Genomic DNA, 16,034 nt, shown 5'->3' on the forward strand with positions numbered 1-16,034 from the left:
GGGCAGGGCGGCGAGACCCCGCGGCCGAGCCCCGCTGCCTCCGCCAGCAAGTTGTGTCCGGAGGGGCGGGTCAGGCAGAAGTTTCCTACTCACCGGTGACGATGAACAGCAGAGGTGCGTTGAACATCAGGTAACAGAAGGTGCAGAAGAGCCCCCAATTTCCCATCTCATCTATGTAGGCTGCGGGCGGGGGCCGGGCTGGGGCGCAGCCGGGCACGCCTCAATCCATCGCACACACGGCGCCGCGGGCAGAGCTCCTTTCCAAAAAGCCAAAGCCACTCGACCAACCTTGATTTGTGGAGAAACAAATATAAAATCCACAGCCAGCTGCTCAAACTCGCTCGCAGGTGGAAACGACGTTCCTGGGAATGAAGCAATAAATCTCGTCCTGGTTCTTTGCTCCGCCGCGAACGGGAATTCAACTGCCCTGCGCTGAATGGGGGCTCCTGCTCCCCGCCAGCCAGGACGAGACACTGGGCTCCCCTCCGAGACCCATCACAGTGACAACTCTGCTCTCGGAGCTCGCAGGAAGGTCCAGCCGGGCAGCAGGGACTAGACTCCCCTCCCCGAGCCTGGGGAGCACCCACCGTCTCCCCGTCGCGGCCCGGGCTCTGCCCCCGCAGCGGCCACACGTCCAAGCCCGACCCCCCTGCCCGGGCGACGAGCGGCCCCGGCCGCAGCTGCCCCCGCGGGCCCGGCCCCCGCCTCCGCGCACCGCTCCGCCCACAGCGGGAGGGCCCCGCGTGACACCGCCCCACGCCTCCGTCCTGCCCTCCGCGGGTGCGGAGTGTGTGGGTAGCACAGCGCGCCCGGCCGTGCCGCTGCTCCCCAGAGCCGCTCCAGGTGTAACTGCGGAGCAGCTGAAGGAAGAGCGCCCAAGGGGCTGCTGTTCGCTGGCACCCTTGGGGTGCGTGCCCAGAGCTGGTTGCTCTGTTGCTGTCAGGCTTCCAAGCTCACTATGTTTATTACGTTTTAAAAATATTAAGGAAAAAGCCCAACACAACAAACAACAAAACTCTATTTAGAATAGAGTATCATAAGCAGAAAATGTTTCTGTGGATCAGCTCTTTCTCAGGCAAATATCCCAATTTAAAAATAGAAGCACTCAAGACAGTAAAGTCATTACAGGGAGTTACAATCACAGAGTTTGATTTTTGCAGTAAGTAATGTGAGGGAGCTGTATTTGAACAAAGGTGAGGTGCCTTTCCAAAATCAGCCTTTTTTTTTTTTTCCTCTGAAATTACATTAAAAGTCTCCTTTATATTCAACCACAACTTCATTAATCACTGGGATGGCACGGGAAGTGTGCTTTATGATCCACAGAGAATTTCTGTTGTATTTTTAATGGTTTCATTCTGTACCAGAATGCAAAGCTGGATACATGAAGATTACTATGGAACAAATTATTTAGAAACATTCACTTTCTCAATAGCTAAATCAGACCAATTTTTAAATGGGTGCTAGTATCTGGCTTCCCAGCTAACCCACCTGTCCAGCCAGCCAGATTGCTGCAGGCTGAAGTGGTTGGGCCTCACCAGGTGCCAGCTCCCTGCTAGGAAAACTCACCCTCATGGTTTCCACCAGGAAGTTTCAGTAAAATTCATGTGATCTGAAGAATACTGAAACTGCATCAAATCAGTATTTCCTGTTGGATTTTTTTTTTTTTCTTTCCTCTAGAGCATTTTCAGCCATTTCTACCAATCAACATAGTGATTTAAATCCTGCAGCACTCCTCTGGTTGGTCTATAACAACTTGGCTGAAGAGCAGCTCCTTGCCTTTCTCCATAGTCCTCACTGTGAGCCTAAATCCTGCCAGCCTCAATTCTAGCCAGCAGGCAGAGCCCACTCTCCAGGCAGGTAGAGTCATACCCACCAATCATAAAAGCTTTTCTTGTAATAACTATTAAACACCATTTAATCAAATAGTCTAATAATCATGCTTTGCTTTTCCACCCAAAAGCTCAATGTGCTTCACACAGAATTTAAGCATCATTATTTCTTTGCACATATGGCTTTAAGCCACGTGATTCTGCAGTGAGATTTAGCACCACCTTGCCAGAGCCCTCATGTCGTGCTTCACCTAGCAGGCCACATGAAGGCAGGGAAAGGCAATCATGACAGACATACCTGAGGAAGTAAATCCAGCAGCCACTCTGGTCAGCAGCAGAAGCATTTCAGTGCCATTCCCAGCAGGTGTTGTCTGAGTCCTCTGCTAGTAGTTCCACTACTTTGTGCTCTCCGCGGCAGGACTGAGTAGAAAACTCCTAATGGATAAACAAAATCCAAATATAGTAATTTTAAAATCAAACTGCTAGTGACAAATAATATTTGAAAAACTTTTACTTAAATTTTTATTAAAATTGATGTTTAAGATTTCTTCTGAAATTGCAGTGTTGTGAAAATTTATAAGGGTTTGGAACGTAAAAATACCCAATTCATGATGAGTTTTGTTTTCTTAGATACAAAAAATAACAAATGAAAAGGAAAGGCAGATGCATTTAAACTTAGTTCTATTTTAGTAAATCTATGGTTGTAATTGTAGTAATAGTGTTGCTGAACTTAAGACAGTCTTAGCTTAAATGTGTCCCTGATTTATAACATTAAACCTTCAGTTCTACTGTATTTACTACCCACCAAATTTGATTTTATACGTAGCACTTGAACACTCCAGAACTGATGTCTTTGTATTCAATTAAAATAAGGAATTAAGAACACAAACATGTTTTTACAGTCTTAAGTTAGAGTAATATCAAGACTCTGTGTTCTGCTTTTCTACTAAAATTACAATGGGGGACAATTGTGCTCTACACTGACTAGCAAGTAATCTGTGCAAATAGGGTCATAACTACATTAGCAGCTGTTTATTTATTCACTCCTGCCAGCAAAAGGGGCTTCTTACAGCACAGAAGCTGTCACCTGCCTGCACTCATACCCCAAACAGGTGATGAGTGGCAGGAATATCACAGGGAGAAGTTCCCTTTGCAGTTGCTGAACCTGCAGCATCAAGCACACCAGCAATTCTCAGTGAAATCAAGGAAACTATCCAAGTACCTAAAGTAAAGGCTGTGTTTTGTTGATGACTGTATTTATTTACTGTAACTGTCACTCAGATTTTACATTAAGATGCATGGCAGATAGGAAACTATTTTACACCTAGGAAAACTGAAATTGGTGGGTTTTATGGAGGAATCCTTTGGCATTTCCATAGCTTTCCACTTCCAAAGCAGATTTCAGTAGAGAAGATTCTGCCATAGGATAACTCAAGACACAGCAGCTTTGTTCTGACAACAGGACTCTTTGTCACTTGTCCACATGCCTTCACCCCTAAGCCATTCTTGAGTAGGTGGTGGCAGGGACAAACTCTGAAGTCCCCGGCTCTTGAGCACCTTTCCTGGGAAGCCAGATAGAGTCTAGGAGGATCATTGCATGAAACCAGTAGAATTCCTCCTGAAGGGGCCATTATCATCGTAATCTCTTAGTCGCATTCTCACACACCACTGTTTGCCCAAATCCTCCTTTGATATGGAGCATCACTGACCTCAGGAGGTGATGGCAATTAACAGTGGATGAGTATCTTGCACTTTAAGCAGACATTGAGACCTACAGGACTGGCCATGGGAGACTGCTTTGGCTGTTGCTGGATCATGTTTTATGGCAGCTCATGAAATCCCATAAGTGAGCCCAGCACTGTGTAGCTGACGACATTTAAGAACATTTCTCCCTGTAATTTTTTAAAATTACTAGCAACTCCATTATTTGAATAACCAAAAAAACTTTCTAATGGCTGCTCGAGGAGCCTTTAATTTATACCCTGCTGTTTGGAGTTACTCCATTCAGAAGTTACAGCAGTGCAAGTCACCTTTCAAAATGAGAAAGCTGCAAAAATAGCCAGTTTTACACACACAAAGCACATGTGATGAGAAGTTGGTGTTCAAGTGCTGTGATCTACTCGATCTCATGTGGTATTCCTGTCATATTTAAGCAACCTTCATCTCTGCCCCAAATCCTCTGGCAGAAGTCAGTTCTGTTCAGCACACTATTCTTAGATTTTTGTCAGGGTTGTTTTTTTTCCCTTGCTTTTCTCATTAGACTGGCATGTTTTCACAGTCACAGAGGCAAGTTTTGCCCCTACTGATAGAAAAGAAATGCTTTTGCAAAGACTTCTATGAAGGTGGAGGGCAGTCCTGGCTCTCCACTCCCACAGTGGAGCAGGCAGTGCTGCTGCTTGCAGGCAGCACTCAAGCAAACTCTGGGGCTCAGGATCCCTCCCCATGAAGCTGAAAATGCTGAGAGCATGCTGACTGGCTTCTGAAAGCTGCATTATCTTGAGAAAATAGGTAAGGGGCAGAAGGCAATCTTGGATGTAAGGAAAGAAAAAAAGCAATGGAGAGAGATGCTAAAACGTTCACATCTCTGCTTCCAGTGCAGTGACCTTCACTGTGGAGCTTCTGCTTCAGAGTAGCTCCTAACAAGCTAGCAAAACTGCCAGCCCAGTTGCCTTTAAAATATCACTGGTTTAAGATCAAATCAAGAGCTATAATTGGATTTTTCCTTCCTTCCTTCTCCCCACCTCCCAAGTTCCAGACCTGGTCAGGCCCAAAACAAACTGACAATATACTTGTGTTCCCGTAAGAAGTCTGTAAAAGGTCATAAAAGCTGCAAGTTCAAATGTCTGGACTGTTGTCAATATACAGGATGACTTCTCTATTTCCTATCTGCAAGCAGTGGGGCTGCACTGGCTTTAAGTTATTCCAAGATCCAGGTGATAGGCAGAAATCTCACACAGCGTTTGAGAAAGAACTGCTTTGTCTTACATTAGGACATTCAGGGTTAAAACTATCAGACTTACTATCTCTTCAGTTTATTCATCCTTACTCTGGACAAGTGACATTTCCACCAAGCTTCATTTTCATGAAACTGATTAAGGTAGAAAGCACACTTCTGCATTCTGGCTAGGCACAGCTCTCACAGCAAATGTATTTTTAATTGCCTTTAGTTTCTACTTTATTTAGCTTTCTTATCTGAAAGATATTTAACAAATCTCTTATTTGTTAAAAGATCTAGAAGCAACAGACACTCCTGCAAGAACATTTTCATGGAAAGAGAGGGCAACATATATTCATAAGAATGGAACAATAGCTCATCTTCTAGTACACCCTGCTTACAATAAAATCAAAAGCAGTCAGAAAATCAGATTCCACACTCTAACATTAATCTGAAATTTAAGGTGTATAGCCTGTTTTAATAAAATACATCATGCCAGCTGCCTAACACTTAGCAGTATAAAATGGCACAAGATGACAACATATAAAAATTGTAATCTGTCAGGTCCTTCAGCACATGGGGTTGGCATTCAACAGCTCATCCCACAGCAGATTGGAGCTGCTGCACCTCCACTGCTTGATGCACTATACGTACATGTGCAGTGTGTATATATATATATATATGCAGTGTATATATATGTGTGTGTGTGTATATGGCCCCTGTATATGAAAAGGGATCTAGAAAATTTGTTGTGATGAGCTTGAATGAGATGGATCACCTAGAGGCAGAGTAGCAGAGTAAAAGGCAACTCAGCTCAGTCTTGGAAATTACAAAAAATCCTCTGCTGTGCAGAAATGTACTAAATACAGGGAAGCAGCCACACTTCAGCATGACCTGGAGAAGCTCTGACTCCAAGATGTCCCGGCAGTCCCTGACTGGTATTGCTTGCTTTGGAAGTGTTTCTACCTACGTACTTTGTAGTAACATGTTTGTGTTTCACTTACACCAGCGTCTTTGTAAGTCATAAGAGACCATCGTCCTGTATTATCTTCTATCTTAAAGATAATTATTATAAAATTGTCTTTTATAGATTATAAATTAACATTTGTCCCTCTTCTGGGGAAAATGTAATATAATCATCCTCTGAAGAGATAAACATGTTGACAAAACTCAAAATACTTCACATTTGGCTCTACAAAAGAATTTAAACTAATTTTACCAACATCCTGATTCAACACATTCTTAAAGCTGTATAATTAATGGTGAATTGAAGCCAAAATATTATTAAAAGAGACTGAAAAAGGGAACACTAATAAAAATTTAGCTACAAAAGGTAAATTTAAGTCCAAGAAAGAACACCACTGACTTAGGCAACACCTTCTAATTCCCACTGGGCTACAGAAACTAGTAACATCTCCCACACAGATTTGACCACAAAGAACTCTTGGCGCTTTATATGGAAAAAAAATAATCCATATTGAGAAACCAACAGATCAGACAAGAACTGCAGCAACCTTTTAAATGCACAGACCTCAGTTCTGCAACTGTTTCTGTGTGCACTGCAACATAAGTGCCTAAGCAATCTGTCAGCTCCCAATGTATGAACCTACTGTGCAAGATTTTAAAGGACACATTTTCCACATGTAAAACTGGAGATTCTGCTTTACCTAAAAAAAATGCCTGAGATTGTTCACCCTTTCCTTTTTATTATTTGCATTGTTAGGATGACATCATGCTAGGCTGTCCACTAGTACAAAGCTAAAAAAAACCAAAACAATGAGAAATTCAAGTCATGTGTATCCAGTTTTTCACAAGAGACTCAGTGGATAACTGGAGAATTAGTATAATTACTGCAGCATCACAGATACTAAGCAGATAAGGCTTGATTAACTAGAGGTGGGGAAATGAGGATTTGGGGTTTTTGTTTGTTTTTAAATAGTAAATACTTGATAAACTATTGGAAGAAAAAATGTTGCTGTTAAAATGTCATCTCTTGCATTCCTCTGGTCAAGAGATGAAGCTAAAGGCAGTATAAACATTTGTTGGTTGAACACTGTTGCAGGAGGTTTGCTGATCTGGCCGCTAGGTAGCTCACAGAAAGAAGCCTCTGGCAGAGAGGATGTGGCTCTTGCAGAAGAAATGAGGAAGAAAGCTGAGCCAGCAGGACTTGCAGCATCCTCTGCAGCACAATGGCCTCTGTTTCCTGGCCTCACCTCAATGATTATCTGGGTACAGTGGGTAACCTTCCTGTGGGCCTTTTGCCAGGACCAATTGTCTTAATAAGTTTAATATAAAGTATGTTTTATTTTATAAACATATATATTTCTATATGTGTATTATATATGCGGATACTCAGTATTCAGAGTTGTTATGCTCTATATGATTAAAAAGGTTTTCTATATTAAATACCTTTATAAATGCCACTTAAGCTGTGAGAATATTGGGGAATGCTCCAAAAGGACGTGAGTTACTGCAACTGTTAATTAGGGATTAAAGCACCCAGCATGCCAAGGGAGTGCAGCTTTGAATCATGGGTGGGTGAGACACCAAAAGAAAAGGTGTTGACATTGTGAACCTGGCTGCTTGATAAGGTCAAAATCATGACCTTTGTTAAATCAGTGCAATCAAGAAATGTACAGAAACCCTATATTTCCAATTAATTCTAGAACATAAAAGAACAGTGCAAGAAAAAAAGTTCCAGTAGAACAAGAATGTTATGCTACATATAAAGCACACATAACATGGAAAATCTTATCAGCACAAACATCTTGTATTAAACACACCATATCTAGGCTGACACAGAAAGGCTTCTAAGTATTCAATTCATTTTCCTTTACAGCTCAAGACTATTTTTATTTTTTTAAGGAGCTATCTACAGCTGCTTTCTGCCTAAACCACAAAACCCTATCCACTTAATAAAAGAATGCAACACAACTTACTGAAGCCAACAGTTTCAAAAAGCATCCATTAATTTTGGATGCTTCTGGTTTAGATGTCTCCCTTAATGAGCTAGAATGTAAACATGCTCTGAATAATTCTGCCAAAACTAGGCTAATAAGTTGATGTCTTAATTTATCAGCTGAAACACCTGACCTTATGCTGTACAGATGAATTAGCTGCTCTGACTTACTAATTTATATTACTTTTCTTTATATGAAATAACAATAAACTTTGGGACAGATTCCCTATTCTATTCATATTCCTCCTAGCAGCGCTGGCACTGGGAGAAGGAAGCCTGGATAGAGGTGCCAGCAGAGCATCTCAGCAGCCTGCTTGAGAGAGGGTCACCTCTGCACCCCTCCCATCACAGCATGGGCTTGTGGAGCAGAGAAGGGAATGTGAAAGGACGTGTGTTTTTTGGTGAGCTGATAACCCTTTCATCAGCAATTAATCTCTTCAGTCTGTTGGTGAATCAACCTGCTACCCACTGTTTCAGAAAGACTGTTAGAGACTATGGCTCCTAAATGAGAATTGAAATGACTGGTTTTTTTCAAGCAGGATCAATTACTTGCTAGTGTTTCCTCATGCTCACTGTAGTTAGAGAGCCACAAGGGCTGGCACGCGTGGAGGAACTAGTGCTGATCTGGGAGGTGACACTGGAAGTTAGGCCACGGCCTGTTGATACATTAACATTTTATGGCCATGGCAGGAGGGACTCAGACTGGAGAAAAATCCACCCAGAAAATTGAACTGCTTAACCCCAAAACATGGCAGAAATCAGTCAGCAGGTGTATCAGGCAGATGCTGCCAGTCTCTTGTGAAGGGCTATGTTCAGAGCTAGGGAACAGGGACTGCTCCAGCAAGGGACCTGAGAAGCCAAGAGACATGAGCGATGCCTTTCTCTGCTGCTTGACTTGTGACTAGGAAGGTTGGAGCCTGCTCCTGGCTAGGATGATTTTTCTCTTGGGCAATTTTCATGCAGTCCACAAGACTAAAGCAATTTTTCCACAAGGAGAAAGGGTTGCACAACCCCAAAGGATCCACAACATTTCTCTTGCTTGGTCACAAATGGCATAGGAATAGGAGCCCTCCCCATTCCCCAAAGAGGTTGTGGCACCAGAAGACCTAGGGAGAAGCTGCCACAAGCAAAGGAAAGAAGATGGAAACTGAAAGGCAGATTATTCTGGGTCATCCTTCATATGTGGACTCTGATGTTTATCTCAGTGTTCTCACGGAAAAAGTAATCCTTCTTCACTGCCCTTCTTTCAAGAAGGGGTTTTCTGTGTCAGCCCTTTATACAGATTCTAACAGGAAACAGCACAACCTAAGCTCAGCAGCACATTTGGTACATGTGGATTAGAAGTTGTGCATTACAGAGTGGTAACTCAATCAATTTTCAGCAGACAGGAGTTTGTCAGGTGGAAAGAGGATGAGCAGAAAATACTGGGTATAGACAAAGCCCAGTACTCAGATGAGCTATTGAACACGCAGGAGGATGGATTAAAGGAAATCCTCAGGAAAGCTGACTTTTACAAAAATGTAATACAGTTTTGCTGGTTTAAAATAATTACAATTACCACTGTAGAAATGCACAAGTTCCAGCAACTAATCTGCAAAAGCATCCTAGAAAAGAGTCTGAGACAAAAGTTCTTTATGAAGTGAGTCCTCAGATGTGAGCAAATAATTCTAACAAAGTGTTTAAGGAACAAAATTGTTCTATTTTCAGAGTTTTAGAAAAAAATTGCAATACACATTTGTTCAAAGTGGCTCCTGTTAGGGATAAGCATGTGTCTGACTGCAGATGCTTCCCTCTGAAAGCTCTACTGTCTGTCAGGAGGCTAATTTAGGCCATAACACATAGATGGCAAAACTTGGATGCATAAACATGTTTCTTCCTTCCTTGTCTGTTATGTGGGTAAGAGTCCTGATTCTCAGATGAGACTGCTCTGATTTAAACCTTCTACATCGTGAAAGTTCTTGACCAGAATGATAATTTTTCAAGCTGTAATTCAGCCATGTCCAGTACACTGCAGGCAGTCATTCAATTGCAGAGGCAGGTATCCAGGTGAATTGGAAAGGACAGGCTTCATAGCATGCTGGGAATTGATTTATGTTTCTGGGTCTCAGGCTGTATGGATGACATTTGTGAGTTTTCTCAGCTCGTGGGCAGGGTGGCAACTGGCAGGCAGTGGTCATGGTGCTGGGGGACTGCAGCTCTAGGCTGGCTGTGCCAAGGCACAATCTGTCCCAACCCCAGGGACCTATAATCTGCTCAGATCAGCACCCAACTTAACAGAATATTTGAAATTAATCAGTGGCAACTCTATAAAAATGCCAGAAGTAAAATATTTACAGCTACTTAAAAATATTAAGGCTTTTACTCCACTAATCTGAGATTAATCTAAAATGTAAAACTATATATTTGTTTAAATACATTAACTACGCTGCTAGTCAGAGATAGCAGTTCCCATTGTTCAGAACCTCTGCTTTATTTTGATCTTTTTTTTCAGGAGATTATCCTCATAATCCTGTGTAAAATTGACTATAATACGTATTCTCCCTTAGAGCTCTTTGCATACAGCACTGATCCTGCTACCACTCACTAGTTTCTGTTAGTGTGGAGTTTAGGTTTTCAGGAGGAAACCAGGAAGCAGTTATGAAGATGTTAACTGCAGTGATAACCAGAATGAATTCAGCCACGATAGTGTTAGCAGATCAACACTGTGAGAAAAACTCCAAGCACTAATTAGAGTTTTCTATCCCAGCAAAATCAGCATTTTTCTTACAGCTATGTGTGCACTCGCAGTCTAGTCAAGTGCTTCCAACATAAGCCACCATATGTGGAAGTTCAGTCTGTTTTCCCAGCATTATTATTCTGCATAGGAAAGCTCTACATATGATGTTTTCTGCTTATCTGTTTTTATTGCATCTTGGTTAGCAATAAAGCCCCTCTGAGCTGTGCTTCAGACCTCAGAACAAGTCCGTTGGCCAGATGGTTGCTCTAACAAATGGGGAGAAATGTCAGGAGCACTTTTGCACACCTGGGCAGTGAGGCACACCAGTCCTGCTCCTCGCTGACAGCGCTAGGGCTGAGCAGCCCTTGCTTTCTTGGCACCAAGGCAATGGGCACAGGGACAAAGACCACCCCTCTGGGGATGATCACCACACTGGAGAGAGGCTACTTTTCACTGCCTAAACTACCTGTCTGTGTCTCTGAGATCTGCTCCTGAAAGCCAAAACCTCACTGAATATTTTCTGTTTCCCTCCTGGATGGCACAGTTGGCTTTTGCTATTAAAACTACCCCGAAAATCTAAAATACAGCTTTGAATGGGAAACTCCCAGTTGCCTTTCAAAATAGTCTTGCAACGCTGCTTCTTACACTGATTATCAGCATTACACTATCTGATTGATAGAGTATCATTTTATGTTATGGGTGAGGATTCCTCGTTGCTGCTTATGAGGGTATACAAAATACTTTCTGCTGTCAGGGAAGGCTTCTTTCAAAGTCCCACTTAATGAACTTTTTTTGTGGAAGAGAATGCCAAGTCAAATACACAGGATTGGTTGACTAATGAGACTCTGATTAAATGAATCACAGTGAATCAGAGATTAGCTAATGATATTGAAAATCCTGGTAATAACAAGCAAAATTTTTTTTGCTTTAGGAAGCTCTTCTATTGTCTATATTTTCCCTGTCAATGTGATGCCATAAAGTCAAAAACAGATTTTTAGAAACCTGAGGCCTCAAGTTGGTGGTGGTAGTCATGGCTAAAATGAAACATTAAGTCATGTTTTAAATGGTATGTTATAGCATGGTCCTACGGAAAGGGGAGAGGTGGGAAGAACAGGGATCTGCTGGAACAATCTGTAGCTTTCTGTGTGTGTGGACAGCTCCTAGCACCTAAAGCAACCCAGGGGAGGTATGGGCAAGAAAACTCGTTCAGAAGCAGAAAAAAAATAAAAGCTCTTTTTTCCCCCAGAGAATCACCAGGGCTCACTGGGAGAAGAATGAGGCTCTGGAGGGCAGAAGCACAGGAGATTATTAACTCCCTGGGAAATCCTCTGTTGTGCCAGCTGTGGGGGAGGGATGGATGGGACATGGGGACATGAGGGAGCAGGCAGTGAGGCTGTGGTGGCCTCCTGAGTGCTGAGTAGCTGCAACCCACAGGCACTGCTCTCGTGAAGTCTCCAAAAGGTCTCCCCTTTTCAGGGGTAAGTTTAATAACAGAGATTAGTAAAAAAGCCAGTATATTTCTCCCTCAAATGTAACTGCTGTAATAATTAGTTTTTAATATACTGTCACCTCTATTTAGCTTTTCTAGCAATATATTTTTCATTGTTGTTTGGGCTGTACTTGGATCAACCTCTATATCAAACAACAAAGAATTCAGTCTTTTTGGCAGTTATTGTTGACCTTTTTTTGAGCAATAGCTGATAGCTTTCCAGACTCTCTGTCTAATGGTAGAGGTTAAGCTAAGACTAAAATGTTCACCTAGTTGCACTTGAACTTGTGGCTTATTCAGGTTAAAAGAAAGCTTCACTTTTGACATAGAGCTGCTTCTAAAAACATTGAACAAGTGTTTGGGCTATAACTTTGTATGCTATTAAGTTGTATCACACAAATTTTTCCGTAATATTCCACAGACTGAAACCCACCTTTGTAGTTTATGAAATGTTCACACCATAGCATGAATTTTTATAGGTGCATAATTAGAAATGATAGCCTGGGGAATAAAATCTTATTTATAAATTAAAATCTATTAAATAAAAATGCAGATAATGACTCAACTTTTAATCTCCTGATATATTATCTAAAATGATGTCTACATTTTTATGAATTCTGCAAAGTAATTGATTTGATTTGTTATAACCCTGGTAATACATGAAGGCACATTACATGAGCAAATGTTTTGGATGTGGTGAATCCACTGTTAATTATAGAAAGGCCTTCTTACAAATCTAGGATACCATCTGTCCTAAAACTCCTCTAGCTAGCTCTCTGCCTGCATTCTGTGCAGCTGTACTTTGCCATTGCACTCCAAATAAATAGGAGTATGCTACACTACAAGTTAATGAATAAATGACAAATTACTAAAACTGTCTGACCAGATTATTCAATTTCTTCATCATGAGTCAGAAATTCTATTTATATTTCTTCATCATCTGCATTTATGTGTATGCTCCCTCAAAGCATGTTTTGTTGTCATCATTATTACACGTTTTAATGGTTGGTTAGATTTGTCAGATTTTTGCAAATTCAATGAAATGCCAGCCAGAGAAAGCACATGAAATTCAGCATCATTTCTACCTGAAGAATTTTTTTTATTTCCACATTTCACTTGTGCTGGTGTTGAGGGAAGGAAGAAGGTATTCCTGATACCACATGGTAAGGCTGCCAAACTGAATGCCAAAAATCCTCTTTATCTTAGATAAAACAATGGTTTATGTTTTATCTCTGCCTTTGCACTAGAGGTTTTGCGAGTCTTTAGTTGAACAGTTTTCTGTGCAGAGACTGTATCTTATTTCCAGGACAAAGAACAGCATAAGCTTTTGGTTTAGGTAAACAGTAATGGTGGGGATCTGCTCCTTGAGTAGGACATTATGGAAATACATGCTTGGAGTGGCATGGGAAGCCTGTTTTTTTTTCACCCAGCAGCTCATTGTCATGATTGACCTCTCCTGGCTGATTATTTGAAATCTTTTGGCAGGTGCCTGGGGGACACTATAGCATTCATATTTAAAAAACCTGCCTTGCTCATGCCTATAACTAATTCTCTCTAGACCTTTGATGATTCTTCTCCCCTCAACTCAAGCAGTACATTTCTCTTCCATCCCTTCCTTCCATTCTACTTTTTATATACATTTTATTTACATTTGCTGTGATTAGTAAGTGTGGAGGGCGCAAGGCCAATGGAATTGAGTGGTTCCTTTACCCAGCCATCTTAGCAGGACGAGGCTTTCAGGTCATTTGCTATTGGCAAACTCCACTGGGGCCTTATTCCAATTTGGGATGAGCCAGGAATGCTGCACAGATGCATGAGTGAAGCTGTAGCCCCTGGCTGAGGCAGTGAGGGCAAACATACCTAGTGAATCAGAGTGGGTGGGACAGAGAGGGTTGGGGCAGATAGATTTGGGTCATTTCTTCCAAACTGTTACACAAAAATGGAGTATTTTAAGACAATGGTTTAGAATCTATGGAGTCACTCCCATTAGACAGCTAATAACCTCCACCCTATGGGCATGATGGAAAAGGAGAACTAGCTCTTCCAAGTCTTAATTTCAGCCCCTTCACCTTACACTCCTTTCCATGTAACAGTATCTAATTACAGCATATATAAATCAGCTCTGTCTCAGGGTCATAATTTTCTCTGTTGTTTGACCCTCTGTAGATGAGAACCTTGGCAGGCAGTCACACCTTCACTGGGGACACACACATACTCACTGATACTGCTACAAGCAAGGGTCAACCTGTGCACCATGCTAGCTTCCCTTTCCCATGGCTGCCAGCTGAATGCATTTCTATACCCTATTGAAATGCACTGAAATACACTGCCCAATTTGACAAAACTTCCAAGTAATTATAAAGTACTTTTTGCAATTTCCTATGTAATATCCTTTCAAAGTTGTCCTGTTTTCTTTCGCTTTGAATGCATATGCAGAACCAGATTTGTAGGCACACAATGAGAAGCTGATTTTTAAAAGAGGTAAATAAATTGTACTGGCTGGAAAAGGGCTCCTTGTTGCCCTTTTATTATGATGTGCACACAACTTGCTACAAATTCTTTACTTTGCATTTCTATCACAAAGATAAATGAAATTGCCAATCCTGTTCACATTTTGTTTTGATGGCTATATAAAAGTAATAGCCAGGGTGCCAAAAAAAGCTTTCATTAATTCTTCTATTTATTAAGGTGAAAGGAGGACTATTTTGCAAACAAAGAGGAAAAAACAGACTGCAGTGAAATATCTGCTCTTTTCTGGGTTATATACCTTCTGCATGATTCCTAACTTTTGGATGACTCTGAGCAGCTCTTAAAATGGATAAAAAACTACTTGATTTCAGATTTCTCTAACTTCATCTCAGTATTACACCACTCCAACACCAAACAGTATAACTGAAATGCTGTACAGTAATGCTGGAATTTAATCCAGGGAATCTGTTCACACTTATAAAAAAAAAAGTGTATTCTTTGCACAATGATGTCTAATAGCTTTTTATATGTGTGTGTCCATAAAACCAGAGATATCAGGGTTATTCAAAACCATCTTGGGAAAAGATGCCCCTCATAAATAATCTTTAGTGGGAGTAGTTTGGAGCAGAACAAGGCTTGAGTGCTGCCATGTAGCTGAAATGGAGTCTACCAAAACTTACTCTCCATTGGCAGAACACCGAAATGAGTTACAGCCCAGCACAACAGCAGTGAGCTACCTCCAGTGCCAGGAAGGTGAAACAGAGAAGGAGATTTGCTGTCACTGCTACTGCCAACGATGAAAACACTAATCACTTGTGGCTAGAGAAGGATGGGCACAAGTTAGAGGACAAAGGGGGAGGCCAGAAAGTCCTCTTGAGGAGGCAGTAGAAAGGGAAAGCTTAATGTCAGGGAGGAAGGTCGTGGAGAAGCGAGAAGGCCACTGCACAGGCTAGCATGAGGCATTTTGCCATGAGACTTGACCTCGGAGATGGTAATCAAGAAAAGGGGATCTGGAGCCCCCAACAAGGAACTGGAAGAATCAGACAGTGGTTTTCACAGATCACCTCTGGAGCCTCTGCAGACTGGAGTAAATCTGTCTGCAGAGAGAATCAATTGTTATAGTCAGAGATGCTCGTGTGGACTTTGGTAATTTACTTTTTTCGCAGCACTGATTTTTTCCAAGTTGTTTTGTCATTATTAGCAGAGAATTGGGATTTATTAGATTCAGATGTTGAGAAAACAGGAGACCTCCAGAGATAAATAAGTTTGGAGACTCTAATAATTAAGATGGATAGATTTGTAAATTGTTTGAAGTTCATCAGCATTGTTGTCAGCTCTGGTGTGTTCTAACCTCCTGCCCTGCCTCAGAAATGTTTGAGCAAGGGGTTTGTAAACGTTTAGATGAAGAAGAAATCAGGTCCTCTATGGGACAGGGAAAGGGCAGTACATCCTTGAACTTCATGAGAGAGGTTCAAGTTTAAATTATTACACTGAAGTTGCCTTATTTGTCCTTCTTATGAGATGCAGAAGGTCTCAGGACAATTATTTCTGTATTTTTTATTGTTCCAGTGCAGAGTTTAAAACCCTTGACCTTTCATCACATCTATTTAGCTGTATATCCATGGCTCAGGAGACAA

The 16,034-nt window shown here is 41.6% G+C and overlaps 1 protein-coding gene across 1 annotated transcript in view; it reads right to left on the minus strand.

Annotated features, from left to right (window-relative positions):
* The window catches only part of VSTM2B (V-set and transmembrane domain containing 2B), a 186,150-nt gene that overhangs the window by 17,314 nt on the left and 152,802 nt on the right, over positions 1 to 16,034 (minus strand). The window contains exons 3-4 of the mRNA XM_051629669.1: positions 2,128 to 2,264; positions 94 to 288 (exon numbers count right to left, since the gene is read on the minus strand). Coding sequence (XP_051485629.1) covers positions 94 to 166 — 73 coding nt within the window. The 5' untranslated portion in view covers positions 167 to 288; positions 2,128 to 2,264. The remainder of the gene's footprint in view (positions 1 to 93; positions 289 to 2,127; positions 2,265 to 16,034) is intronic.

This window comes from Apus apus, chromosome 11 (genome assembly GCF_020740795.1).
Source record: "Apus apus isolate bApuApu2 chromosome 11, bApuApu2.pri.cur, whole genome shotgun sequence".
In the NCBI taxonomy this organism is placed as follows: Eukaryota; Metazoa; Chordata; class Aves; order Apodiformes; family Apodidae; genus Apus; species Apus apus.